The sequence below is a fragment of the Amblyomma mixtum genome, chromosome 3 (genome assembly GCF_055824585.1).
Source record: "Amblyomma mixtum isolate Tamu chromosome 3, ASM5582458v1, whole genome shotgun sequence".
NCBI lineage: Eukaryota > Metazoa > Arthropoda > Arachnida > Ixodida > Ixodidae > Amblyomma > Amblyomma mixtum.
The window spans coordinates 98502163-98516908 of NC_143014.1; the positions used below are offsets into that span (position 1 = coordinate 98502163).

Sequence of the window (14746 nt, forward strand, 5' to 3'; positions counted from 1 at the left end):
GAAACCATTCACTACTTCGACATGTTTTAAAGTGTTATAATGAAAAAATGTGAATCAATGCACACAAAATGCACAAATAACGAAAACACCTTTCTCCCTATCTGCAATGCAACAAAACTGCCAGAGTGGCTTCCATCCGAGTAATGAGCATTCAGTCATGCATTGCCTCTGCGACATCTTAAATTCAGATCCAAAAACACCACTTGCTCAGCATGACAGCCACTGACAGATGCAACCACACCGGCCTCTTTTTGCCGGTAGCTGAAAATTGAAGCTCTTGAGTAAAAATAGCAACAAATGGTGTTTTGAAGCAAACAACTGCTTATGGAAACTATAGTATAGTCACTATTGTACCATATAAGTTAAAAAAAATTGCGTGTAGAGGAAGAAACAAATAACTTCAATGATACTACCCACAGTGCAGCAAGCCACATTGCAGTAGCAACCTCAACGCCTAAATGGCTGTGAGCAACTTTCCTCACGTTTCAGCAGCTTTTGCTTGTGCCAGTGGTTGGGCCAGACACACCAGTTTGCACAAGATGTTCTGGCACCAATCAGTCCTAGCAGTCACTACTTGGCATCCCCCCCTTACAGTAGCTCAGCAGCTATGAAGAGAAGGGCTGATGAAGGCTTTAACTACAAATAAAATCCAAGGTAATGTGCATGCTCCAGAAAGTTTCTTGTCACACATTACAAGACAAAAAGCTGGTAGTCACCTGCTCAAAGCCTGAGGAAGGCTGGAGATTATGGGGCCATACCCCTGGGCATTGTCATAGAGTTCAAACAATGGTGCCGCCACCAATTTGTAGTTTTTGGGGACCGCAAAAAGTGCTATAAAAGAAAATACGACGCATGAGTACATAGGCCAAGCGCAAAACAAAAAGGTACACTTTCAACACCCAATGCAACATTCTATCAACGAGAACTGTCATGCTAGCAACAGCCACGCTTGTGAGGCCATAGGAGGTGATAGTTTTAATGTGAACATTAATGCAGTGCTACCGTTGTCAGGCGCTAGCCATTTTTATTATAAAATAAAGTTATCTGCATGCCATATGATGTATTGCACTGTATAAAACATAAAGCAAGAAAGGTGGCACAAGCTCACAAACAAGAGTACTCTTGCACTTTCCTTCAAATATGTGAGCTAAGCTCTTTGAAGAAAAGCTCCCAGTAAAAGCAGGGATGTGGCAGTTAGGCCAAAAAGCCTTGATCTGATACACCAACCAAAGCTTCACTCACTGTGGGAAAAAAGTTTGTTCCAATGGGAGCAAGTTTCAGGAGAGTAAGGCAACTGAAGAAAGCAACATGTCCCCTGACTGCCGTAACTTCTGAACAACAACATTAGGAAACAATCAACTACAGGCATAAATACAAGCTTCCTTCTTATTACTTCGATGCTGAAACATACCACTGGTTTCATTATGTTAAATTCACTGGTTTTAAGAGACCGAATGAAAAGTTGTCATCTCATATTGCAAGAATCGAGAACTGCAATATAGAAGAGATGAGGATTTATAATTTTAATTTGGCAATTAAATTTACATAAAATAAGATGACGTGACACAGACACATTACACTGAAATCTTGCCATTACCATTGTGCTGTGTTTGGTTTAGGGGCACATAAGCATCTAAGGCTATCACGCACCATCTTGCCATTACCTGTGTATACCACCAAGTTACCCCATCTCAGCAAAATATTACTTATGTTCGTAATTGGGTGCACAGCGTTTTTTTTTCGTTAAGAAATATTCATCACATTTTATAACAGTTTATGGCCTCTTGAGTGCCACCTTCGACGAAAAGCAAAATTTCCTCCCCATCGCTAATAAGTGTTTTGAGCTTTTACTAGATGACGCCACAATGTTGAGCATTTCCTGGTTCAAGCGCAACTGTTGTCGATGAAGTGCACATGACTGTGCCGTAACAGCTTTGGGTGTGGAAACTGAAATGGACTATCATCTAATTACTGTCTGGTAGCTGAAATGATATTAGTCTTTAGTTTGTCACTTTTCCTGGCATGCAATCCCAATTGCGCTCGTTGATCATGGTTTCCAGCATTGGGATACGTCAAAATGGCCGCATCCACAGATTTAAAAATTCTTGGCAAATATCTTGCACAGCGTTTTGTAACAAAACCATTGAGGAATTGGGCCCCTTGAACACTTAAGTCTTGAAATGCACTGAAAAAAAACAAAAAAACTTGGTCCTTAAAGTCCAGTTGTTGGTCCCTTGAACAAAATCTAATAACTAGAGGTGATGTCAAAAACATGTTTCTACTCCAAAATAACATCCCATGTACAACTGCACACAGATACAAAAAATTAGCATTGAAGTCCTTCCACTGCATGTGATAATAAACAGCCGACACCATCACATTAAGATATCATCATAATGATAATGACAGCACATGATAATGACAGCACAATAAGCCTAATGCTGTTGTGCCTTCAGCCTAAACCGTACCATGTGCTAAGGCAGGAAATTCAAATTTTCCTCTAAGCACAGATATATGAGGGAAACATATATCTGTGACACAACCAAGTAAGCCACAACCACAAAGGTGTTGGTGTATCTGAAATCTATGGTGAAAGGTTATGTTTAACCTTTTTGCTACCATGCCAAAATCCCATTTGTCATGGTGAGTTGTACCAATAATATAGAAGATGACAAGCTCAGCTTGACATGAATTTACAACTACTTCACAAACAACGAGCTAGACATGTCATGTCATGCTGTTGTCATGTCATGTCATGTTAGCTGCTGTTAGTTATTGAAGTGCCACTACTCACCTCTGGGGCTAAACCTGGAGATACACATACAAGCTTCAAATTAGATTATAAGGACAGCACAGTAAACAGCAGAAAGGAAAATGATAAGCTGTAATGTTAAGCAAAAGCAACTATGGTGGATGCGGTAGCAGGCAGATACCCCAACAACCCCTCTGTTCAAGGTGGCACACATTGGAGAGCTTGTGAAAAACAACGCACTGCCTAGTCCAAGTTAGGCGATTCCTCGAGCAAATATTGTGGGCCCCTTAATTGCTGCAAAGGTGCGTAGCTGATTATGTTCGAATCAGAGCAAGATTTACCACAAAGCTGCTAGTCGCAACAGGAGTGAGCCATGAACTGGTAGCCAAACCGTGAAACAGCACATATATATGCGTCTATGGGGGCCATTTGTGAAGTCCATGCTGTTTACGGGCACGTGCAACTCTGTACTTGCGAGCCACGCGCCTCTGTGGCCCGCCCCTGACGAAGACTCATTCTTTGTGGCCTCAGCATTCCTCCTTAAATCAACGAGACAAGCGCGATGCAATGCCTTCTCGCAGGGAACAGCAAACGCAGGAGAGGACACCGCAACCAGACTAAAGCTCCACTGAGCTGCTCTACACTGAAGAGTGTTGATTCAGTGCGATAATTTATAGGCCTTGTGCAACAAAGTGGCAATGCTTTGCACTGTACTCTTAAGGGTAACTTAAGCGTCATCCGAATTTTCTGCTTCTATATACCGCATACCGTACCGTAAGTACCGTAATCATTGGTCAATTTTTTAGTTTATCAGTCGTCTTTTAATTGCACATAAGCATGGAATCTCAGCTCTGCCACAGAATCTGCCAGCACCAATCACATAACAGTGTGTCTCTTAAGGCTTTTAAAAGAAAATACTGTATGCAATAAAAACCTCTGCGTCTGCATAAGTACGCACCTGTGTATGGGAGCATTTCTGCGTGTGTATACTGTGAATGTGTTTAGGTTGGTGTGCGCGCATGCACGTGAGCATGTGTGTCCGTATATGTATGCAGAGTCACGCGTACACGATCGACCCAGCTGCCACCATCAACCCCACCTACTCCCCTAAAAAAAAAAAAAAAAGAATCTGTCAGACACACTTAAGACTGCTTACGTGTTGGAATGCGAATGCATTACTGTCCCTGGGTGCACTGTTTACACGTAATGTTTGTACATGCATTACAATTCTTTTCTACGAATTTATGTGTTTGCGTATTGGTTGTGCACCAGACCACAAACGGTCAGACCCTCTTGCTGCACGGCGACACACACATACACGTGTATACAGCACCCAGAACGCTGTACAATGAACAGTTGCATCACAATTTTGATACGAAAGTCTGGGAAGGCATACAATTGAAGGTGCATATGTCGTCGGTTCGATCCTTGTCACAGGCTAGTCTCCAACTTGACTAGCGCATGTAAGCTATAGTCAATGAGGAGTCATATCCCACCACCAGCAACACTGCACGACAAAAAGTTGCATCACTATTTTAGTATGAATGTCGAGAAAACTGGCACCATATGGAGATCGTCCAGTGGAGAGTACTATATATAGATGAACGACATATATGGGATTATCTGAAGTGGCAGTGCTCGACTTGCTGTGTGTGTGATGACGTCACCCACTGGCAGAGCAGCAGCGGCCGACAGTGACAACATGCCCAAGAGGAGGACGTTGCTGTCGGCAGCGCGGGTCGCTACAAGTCCAACATCCGTTGAAGGCACAACACCACAGATGACTTCGTCACATCGAAACGATCAACATCAGAATTCATACTGCTTTGGTTTCCTAGACAGCTCAAGGCAATCAAAACAGTCTCCTCAGCGGAAATTCGGCGCCGTCTGCTCGTGGCCTTTGAGTAAAGTCAAAGTACCTCGAAGTCACTTTGTTAAAGTAGCCACTGACACGATCACGGTTGACACGAAGAAGCTTGTTGCACGCCACAAGGCAAAAGCACTGTCAAACTCATCGTCACTCTCGTCGTCCTCCACAGTTTCCATGGCCAACATAACATTGGCCATGTCACCCATGATGCACAAAAGGCACGTACTACAGCCTACAGCCAATACGGCACAATGATATCACTTTCTAAACAGGGGCAAATGTCGGGGCAGAATCCTCAGCTTTGTTCGCACGCATGAAAAAAGCAAAACACGTGGCGCGGCCCCAGCAGACAACAAGGCCTGTGCCCGTTACTGCACTTGTGCACTCGATTTGGCCGCATCATGAAGGGCACTAGCGTCACACTGCACTTGCATGGCCGACTACTGCGCGACACTTTTGTGAACTATGTGCAGAAAATGCAGCCAAATCAAGGAGACCTTTAGTCTGAATCGCCTGTACTCGCATTTGAAATACAGTCAACGACCGATTTTTCGGACCCTCTAGGGACCGCGAAAACGACCGAAAAATCGGGCAGTCCGGAAAATCAAATTTCACCGAAAAAATCACGAACTTATTACCACTATGCCGGAGAAAGCGGCCAATTGTATTGCACACATTCTAAAGCTCCTCATGACTATATTTCGCCGCGCGAAATACCGTGTAAACGCGTATAAGGGCCGCACTTTTTTTTTCCAGATTCGAGGGCCAATTTTCGGAGTGCGGCCCACACACGCGATGTGCGAAAAAAAAAATTTTAAGTAAAAACACACCAACCGGGGAATGAGCGACATTTATTCTACGTTCAATCGTCACTCGCGAAGTATTTAGACTCCTGAGCTGGTGCTGCGCTCTGGTGCACGCTCATGCCAAAAGAAGCCGCGCAGCATGTCCGCTGTCAACGCGTAGCCGTTGTTCCGAAATTCCATCACATAGAGGAGCAGCTCTTCTTCCAGTTCAGGAAACTCTCACTGCTTGCCTCGGAAAGCGCGCTTTTTGCAGCTTGTGTTTCTCTTTTGGTTGCACCATCATCGGACGCACTTCTCGGCCAAGTCGAATTTCCCGCCCGCCGCACGCTTACCGACCGCGTTCGAGAGCTAACTCCCAGCCGTGTAGCTTAAGGTGCTTGCCCATCGCGCTAAAACTGTGAAGCTCGGCGGCAGCACGCGAAAGCCACTATCACGGCGAATGCGCTAACACGCATGCTAACACGCCACGAAAGGCTGGAGCTGGCGATACTGATGCCGATGTGAACAGCAGAAAATCGCGACGGAGAAGAAAGTTGATAATCATCACGGCGCCATCCGTAGACGGCACTTGGAAGCTCCGGTGCGCGCGCGTGGCCGCCGCGAACGGCGCAGCGCCGGAGCAGATCGCGGCCGCGATATGATCCGGCGGCGCGCCCGAAGCACGCTTCGATCGCGGAGGCCACGGCGTGCGCGTAGCCTCCGCGATCAAGCGCTCCGCGATCGTATTCGCGTTCCGTGTTCGGGACTAAAGACTCGGCACAGATGAGTTCCGTGAACTCAGACTACGGTTCAAGTTCGTGCGGCGGAAGACATTCAAGGACAGTACGAATTCGAAAACACGCGAGCGCAATGTGCCGACTCGAGCAGAATTTCAGCGTCGCAAGAGGCTTCCTTTAAGCTTGAATTTCGTTTTGTTTGATGAAATTTTCGATATCTCCTGCAGTCTGAATTAATGAGGTTCCACTGTACACATTATATGGCGGCTTGGGTACTGGCGGCGAGTGCGAACGAGGTCCGAAAAATCGAGTGGTCAGTTGCGGTGCGTCCGAAATTTCAAGCGCTCTTACACATTGGCTCTATGGGCCATGTCGCGGTGCCGCGAAAAAGTCCGAATAATCAAGCATGTCCGAAAAATCAGGCGTCCGAATTTTCGGTCGTCGACTGTAATTTGAAAATATTTGATTCGATTTGCACTCAATTTTTATTATTCATATTTGCTTTGCAACCAAAAATTTGATATTCATACACCTCTATTAAAAACATAAGCACCACTTCCTCATTGCTCTGAACAGAATAAAAAAATAGCACCGCCAGCTTCAGTGCCTACACACTATCCGTTCTTTCTGAAGCCTCTAACAGGTGCTAACATCCATTTTGGCACAGCAAAAAAATGAACCTCCACACAGACCAAGAATATTGCAATAGCGTGCTGGTTTCCAGTTCAGGCAAGCAAAGGCATGTGTCACAGATCAACGGGATGTGGCTCATCAGGAGAGAGCAGAGGGGACTGTTCAGATAGCACAGTAACAGGCTCGTAGCACGGCTGTTGCTAGGGGTCCATCAAGGACTCTCTCGGAGCTCGGCCATCGGCGAACGAAGCCGACACTGGAGTTCCAGGAAGCGTGGAAAGTTCAAGGGCGGTGGTGCGGGTGCGCTGTTATTTGCAAGTGTGGAGTGCAGGCCTGGCCCACTCGGCGACGGCTGTCACGGAATACATAAGTCCCTCCTGCCCTCTCGTATCGCGCGGCACTCCGAGGGAGCTTTGCGGGTTAATGCGTCCCCTCTGCCCCGTTGTCATTGTCACCGCGTTGAGCAAAACGTCCAGATGATGAGGGGAAGGGAAGAAGTGTGCTGGCTGCCAGCCCGTCTGGGTTGCAGGGAGCTGAGGACAGTCTGGAGGAGACAGGCAGCTAAAGAGGTTGGGAGGTGTGTCTGCGGGTCTGGAGGGCCGAATTACCGCGCCGAGGCACGCGCGTTCCATCGTGCAAGGCCCGCCACCTTCGAGCCATCACCGCATCGACAGCCACCTGAACCGGAGTCATCGCCTCGGCCCCCGTATGTGAATTGTCCGCCGAGCTTCTTCCTTTTCCTACCTCTAACTTTTTGTACATTCCTACCTCTAAAGCACTGTGCGACTTATTGTTGTTCGCTATAGTTGGATGAGCTTATTTATGTATTGTCCGTCCCCTGCTTGTCGCGTTTCGTGTTCTGTATAGTTTCTGCTACTCCTCTGTTCGTTTTTACCTTTTTTGTGTTTCCCTGCCTCTAAGTAAAGACTTGTTTTAAACCCTCAACCCCTTGAGTTCCTTCTCGATGAGCGATGCACCGACACACGTGCACCACGCATGGACTGACTGACCTCAACAAATAAATGTTGTCCAACGCTCGCTATTAGGCCACAGGGAAGCGTAAAGCTGCCCCTGTGCCTCAACGGCTTGTGCCAGGCAGCCGGTTGACGAGCGATAGTTGGGACAGCATGCAACCCAACAACGACAAAGCCTGCAAATGTTTGCATTGCACACAATCCCTGCCTGCGTTTCACACTTGGGACAATCACAATAAGATGCTACATGCTGCAGAATTGCTTCATTCATCTCTTTTTCATGATGCGGACTGACAATGGGCACAATAAACATAGTGTCTGTCCTCAAACTAATGGCTGAATGAAGTATTACAGGCAAGATTAGGTTTGCTGGCAGTGCCGCCTAAGACATTTAAGACATAACCACAGTGAATTAGGTGACATTGATTGTACATCATGCGGCATTTTAGAGCAGGCAACTGCTATTTTGTCAATGTAGCAGCAAGTAGCAGGTCTGGGGGTTTTAGGGTGTTGAAACAGAATTTTTTCATGTTCGGTTTGCATTTGAGTTCTGCCTTTCGGGTTCAGTTTCGAATTCGGCTCTGGAGTGACATGCTGTTTCGAATAGTTCAAACGAGTTCAGCCCCCCCCCCCCCCCCCCTTTCCCTCCCTCCCCCCTCCAAAATTCTGAACGTAGATGGGTTTTTAGTCAACATTGTTAGGCTGTTTACTTTTCGGTGCGACATCAGTCCACAAAATGCAAACATTTGTTTTACGATGCAAAATGAAATGAACTCGAAATTAATGCAAATCGGCTATGCACATGCTAGAATCCATCTGATGAGAGACTGAGAGACAAAAAAATATGCTAGTGGACTTTGAACCTACAAAATCTTTCAGTTTCAGCAGTTCCGGAGACCCCATCGTGCGAGTAATACCCCTGCCACACGGCAAATTTAATGTCATTCCCATCGAATGACATTCGTTCAAAACGACATTAGTTTGCTGCCACACGAGAAAATCTAATGTCATTCGATGAAAACGACATTAGGTATCGAATGAGTTCCCTGAACACATTCGCCTGCGACGTCCGAGCTAATGTGTTCCCTCGACACCAGACACTTGATGAGAATATACACCGAAAAACACGATTACAAAAACGTCACAAGCACTGTAATATTTCCGCGTCCCTACGATTGTGCTGTCGTTCATTTATGTATATAAAAATGCCAAATAGAATTGGAAAAAAATAAAACTCACTCTCGCTACCAGCCTTGCGTGGTTAACATTCACAACATGGCGACGCCCAGCTCGCCCACTTCGGACCGAATACTGCGTCGCCGCTGCATTTTTCGACGCGATAGCTTGCTCTAAACGGTTGTATTCGCTTTTATTTTGTGCATTCTCATTCCTCCGTAACAATATAGGTTTGAAATATCAGTCGCTTTTGAGATAAATTTCAGAATTTCTTGATGCTAGGCTTAACTATGTACGGCGTACACTGTCGTCATAGCAACGACCCCGAGCGAAGTATTTCTCCAACTTTGCACTAGAATCTACATTTTCATTTCATCCAATTGATTTACATTTAAAAAAAACGAAGCCTTCGAATGCATTCATTACTGCCGTTAATAAAAGACAAAAACGTTTTTTCGGCACTCAGTTCAGGAGGTTTGACTTGCTATCGTCTAGATGGCGCCACAGTATGTTATGCTTCTCGCACGCTACGCTAGTCACACCCAACCACCGTGCTCCCTACTAAAACTGTTGTGAGGACGGGTGGCAGTGCGCGCAAGGTGCGCCCGTAGCATGCGCAAAGCTTTTGCGGACGCACAGCTAATACTGTCTAATTTCACCATAGAGAGCATTTCACAATATGACGTCCGCCATTTGCCTGCCGCCGATGGCTGAGGTTTGGCTTGGCTTGGACTTGTGGTGGATAGCAGTGATCAACACGTTATTGAAATCAACGTTTTTAGAACCCTCGCACAACGCGCCTATCTAAATACGTTGATTAAAATGAGGATGAAGATTTTAGAATCGGTTTCCATTAGCAAAGCAATACTTTTTGCAACGTATTGAAGCATACATCGAAATTTTTGTATGCTGTACTCACTGTACTCTTTTTCCATCGCAATCACCATCATTTGCAAATGACATTAGTTTTTGCCGTGTAGCAGCGCGCAGAAAAAATGACATTAAGTCGAACGAATGTCATTCGATGGGAATGACATTAAATTTGCCGTGTGGCAGGGGTATAATAGGCCACCCCTGCGGCTTGTGTCTGTCTGAAAAGTACGAGGGGATGCTGAGAAGTTCCTGGCTTTGCCCCCTTTCATGTCGAATTCAAAAATTAGTTTGGTACCATAAAAAAGCATATCTTTTTATGTAAGTGAGCAAGTATCAGATGTTTCTGGTTTTTTTTTAACTATTTTTAATTTCAGGTAGAACGTGAGATGGCAGAGGCACAAGCAAGTTTCAGGTGTGGAGTTACGGGTCATGATGTTTGTTTCTGCAGGGAAAGTCTGCAAAGGACATTCACAGTGATATGTCACAAACACTAGGGGAGAAGTGTCCTTCTTACAGCACTGTCAAAACCTGGGTTGGTCATTTAAAGACTGGGCATTTCACTGTTGAACATGAGCCCTGTAGTGGGCGCTCCACAACCTCAACAGACCCGGCAACAAGCGATTCTGTCCATAAGCTGATTCTTGAGGATCGGCAAATATCCGCCAAAAACATAGCCCAGATACTGGACATCTCCCGGGAGCACGTTGGTTTTATTATTACAAATATCCTAGACATGCGCAAGCTTTCAGCGGAGTGGGTGTCGAAATGTTGGAACAGTGAACCGAAGGAGGCTCGAGTTGAGGCATCCAGAGCTGTTTTGACCCATTTTGATACTACAAAAGACTTTTTAGACAGATTAGTGACTGAAGATGAAACATGCCTCCACATTTATGATCCCGAAACCAAGGAGCAGTCAAAGGAATGCCGTCACAGTGTGTCCCTGTGACCCAAGAAATTCCGCGCCCAGCAATCAGCCAAAAAAGTCATGGCGTCCACTTTCTGGGACAAAGATGGTGTTCTGATGGTGGACTACCTACCTCAGGGCTGTAGTATAAGCGGAGAATATTAGGCTGGCTTCCTCAACAATCTGAAAGAGGCAATTAAGACGAAACGCCGGGGAAAGCTGAACAAAGGAATCCTTTTGTTGCAAGACAATGCACCTGCACACAGGTCCAAAGTTGTGGCTGTTAAACTGAAGGCCCTCGGTTTCCAATTGGTCCACCATCCCCCCTATTCACCTGACCTGGCCCCTTCTGACTACAATCTGTTTCCCAACTTGAAAAACATCTGAAGGGTCGTCTTTCAACGATATTGCTGACGTCAAACTTGCTGCTGAAAGCTGGTTTGACAACCTGTCACATAATTTTTTTTAAATGGACTAGAAAAGCTGAAAGAACGATGCAACAAGTGCATCAAACTGAGGGGGGAATATGTTGAATAAATGTGCACATTCACAACCTCTGACTACATTCTTTCAGTGCAAAGCCAGAAACTTCTCAGCACCCCCTCGTACATACACGGACAATCAGGACCACTGCATGCGCCTTCTACCATACTGCATATTAATCAGTGAGGAAGATGCCCTGTATCGGCAGCTACAGACCGGCACCCTTCCGCCGCCCCAAAATACACTTGACAGTCAACCGACCGGTACACCTCCAAAATAAATGTTTTGCACAGCGCCCCCACCCCACCTGATCCTCTACCAAATGTATGAGCACCACCTCAACCGCCCATTCCCACTCAACAAGAGCCTCGTGGGAACACACTGGCTCTCCCTAACAACCAAGAGCTTACCAAACAGTTTCCTTAAATCACCTGTTCGACATCGCCTTTGCAATTCCCTTTACGTATCTCTACATCCTATAGCTTAGTATGTTCAAAAATGCAGCAAACTGAGGCTTCTTGCTAGTACACTGTGAAATGAAGAATTTAGCCTATGCTAAATTCCAAGCCTATGCTAAATTATCATATTTAGAGTATGATAAAAAAAAGCAGGCTTGGATCGGTTGGGAGGACTTCACATACACACCATGCAGGAACCCAGGGGGCAGCCCTCGCAGTGAACAGGCAGTGCCGCCAGTAGGCGCTGGAGCAAATGCGTTGGGAGAGCCGTGGACACTTGGGACGGGTGCGTGCCCAGTCGAGGCGGCCATGAGAAAGTTTTCAGGATCGTTGCAGCGAGGTGGTGGTGGTTTGGGCTAGTTCGAGTGACATAGCGATGGATAAACAGTGCGAGAACATCAAGACACAAGACGGACACAGACAAGCCCTAGCTTTGTGCTGGGTGTCTATTTAGAAGTAGCAAAGCACGAGAAACAGAGCAGACGCCAAAAGGAGAGGGGTGCCCAAGAAAAAGAAGCAAAACACAAAAACGAAATGAAAGAGAGGGGATAAGAAAATATGATGAAGAAAGAAGTTGAAAAACACAGAACAAGGTTTGTGGCAAACGCCCCCTCCACATGTGGTACAACGCGACACAAAGCCAGCCACGAGCCCGTTGACCAAATGGGACTGTCTGAGGAAGTATTCCTAGGCAATTGAGAATGTTATAAGGGAGGGACGTACTTTGGCAAAAGCTCAGAGAGCGAAGAGAGAAAAGAACGCTGTGGGGGAAGTGGTGGTAGAGAAGGAAGGAAAAGATGCGGAAGGAGAATAAGAGGAATTAACGGAAAGGGAGCTAAGAAAGATAAGTGAAAAGAAAATATGAAAAGCTGACGAAAAGCCTGAAAACTCTCGTACGATGGCCAGCTAGGTTCATAGAAAGAGACAAAATTCTGTTTACGAGAATGACTGACCTAACTCAGACGTAGCAGACTAGGGAAGAATTAATTTGAAAGGCTTCATTTATCTCTCTGGTGGGGCAGTTCCCTTTTTCAGTGTTTAAAGGACAGCATGCAGCAGTGGTCTCTGCAGCGAATGTCAATAAGATGCACATTGATCATTCTTTCCACACTGTACTGGTGCATGCAGGCAGTTGCTGACCAAAGATTTTAACTTAACTTTTAACTTGCCAGTGTTCCAAAATTGGAATAGATGAAATTCAATTTTTTATGTGAAAGCATTACTATAGTAGGATAAAACTTTAAAAAACAGCAGTTGCCAACACTGGGCCATGGTCCGCGGTGTCCTGTATTACTGCGCTAGCCAATCACAACAGTAAGCGAAATCGGTTTAAATATCTGACTTTATTAAATAAGCCAGGTATCTAAATTCTAGAGCTTATACTTTTTTCTTGTGATTAGTTTCTTGTTTAGGCAATGAGAAAAATTTTAACTACAAACTACTTTTTGTCGTGGAAGAACTCAGTGCAGTGGTCCTGAATGTGGGCGGAGCTTCATTGCAGACTTAAGTTGTATCTCACTATAGTCCCATTATGTGAAAACCCGGCGGCGTGTATGTTAGTGTGTGTACTTGCAGATGGTACAGAAAATCTCTGCAATGCCAAAAAAATAAAAAAATAGGGTGGCGCAATCAAGCAGCCATATGATGCATACAGCATGCCAAGCACTGCTACTTCAGACAATCCGATACCCGTCATTGATCAATATATACTCGCCACTGGCCGACCTCCATGTGGCGCTGGTTTTCCCGACAACATTCGTTTAATTGTCACTCTGGAGGGGCAGTTCTCTGTAGCAAACGCCAGGAGCCACTTGATCACCTACACGGTACTGGTGCTCCCGCATGCTATTGCGGGCACAGTGAGCAGTTTGGCCAATATAGGCTAAACTACAGTCTAAGGAATATGGAATAAACAACTGCGTCAGTGCATGCCACCAGATACGTCCTGTGGTTCCTGGTGCTAACCCGCCTTTTTCACGACGCGACTGCGCATGCGCCCATCCCCTGGCGGCGGTGTCGCGAAACATACTGGAAGTGTAAACAAACCGGCTTCTTACGCGGCGGGGTGCTTTGCTGCAGCCTTCGGGCGCTCAGCACGACGCATTTGGCGATGCCTACGACATGTGCTGCATACGGCTGCAATGCCCCGATATGTAAAGGGAAGCTTTTCGCTTTCCGAACGCTTCCCGGGACCGCCTTCGACGCGAAGCGTGGATAAAAGCAGTTCGCCGGCTCGATGGTCGTGGCCACCCTTGGGCACCGTCAAGAATGTCCAAACTGAGCGGGAATCACTTTGTGACAGGTATGGACGAGGTACCGCGGTTAAATACGTGTGCAGTCTATCACGAAATCTTTTATTCGTGGGCAGGAAGGCCTCGGCACCGCGGCACCCAGACTTCACGTCGCTGATCTCAAGATCGCGGTTTCGATGCACACCACGACAGCCGCATTTCAGTGGAGGCGAAATACAAAAGTGTTGTGTATGTCAATACACGTGAAATAAGTCCAAGTCGCATATACAGTGGAACCTCGATTATACGACGTTCAGGGGACCGCGCGAAACCGTCGTATAATCCGGGTGTCGTATAATCGAAAATCAAGCGTGATATTTTTTAACGTCTGAACTTCATCGTCATCTTTTTTTTTTCCGGAACACAAATGCAGCACATTTTTGCCGGCAGAGGGCTAGTCTTCAACAAACAAGATAAAATGGCCGTTGAGGCTGCCGTGAGCAGCCGGGCAGCGGCTCGCGCGGTTTTCTTGATAGGTGGAAAGATAAGGCGCACCGGTTATCGACTGGCTAAAGTGTGCCTACCGTATTTACTCGATTCTAAGCACCCCCTTTTTTTCACGATCGCGATGCTCAAAGTGAGAGGGGGTGCTTAGATTCGAAAAATCTACACTGACCCCCCCCCCCCCCCCCCCCCGGGCCCCTCTTTTCGCGGCGAAATATCGATGAAACGGGCGCGAGAAAAAATTTAGGAAACATTCAAAAGAAAAATAGCTGCAGACAGTTCTGTGCCGCCATCTGTCTTGTAGTGTCGGAACAACGCAGCAACACAAAAAGCGCCGCGGACGCCGCTGTCCTCCCGCTGTCCTCG

The 14746-nt window shown here is 46.3% G+C and overlaps 1 protein-coding gene across 3 annotated transcripts in view; it reads right to left on the reverse strand.

Moving 5' to 3' along the window:
* Cpsf5 (cleavage and polyadenylation specificity factor subunit 5) overlaps nt 1–14746 on the reverse strand; it is a 45753-nt gene that overhangs the window by 2388 nt on the left and 28619 nt on the right. For 2 of the 3 annotated variants that reach the window (XM_089580352.1, XM_089580351.1), the window contains one exon: nt 717–831. The exons of the other annotated variant lie outside the window; for it this stretch is intronic. In XM_089580352.1, the coding sequence (XP_089436478.1) occupies nt 717–831 (115 nt within the window). The remainder of the gene's footprint in view (nt 1–716; nt 832–14746) is intronic. 3 annotated transcript variants of the gene reach the window in all.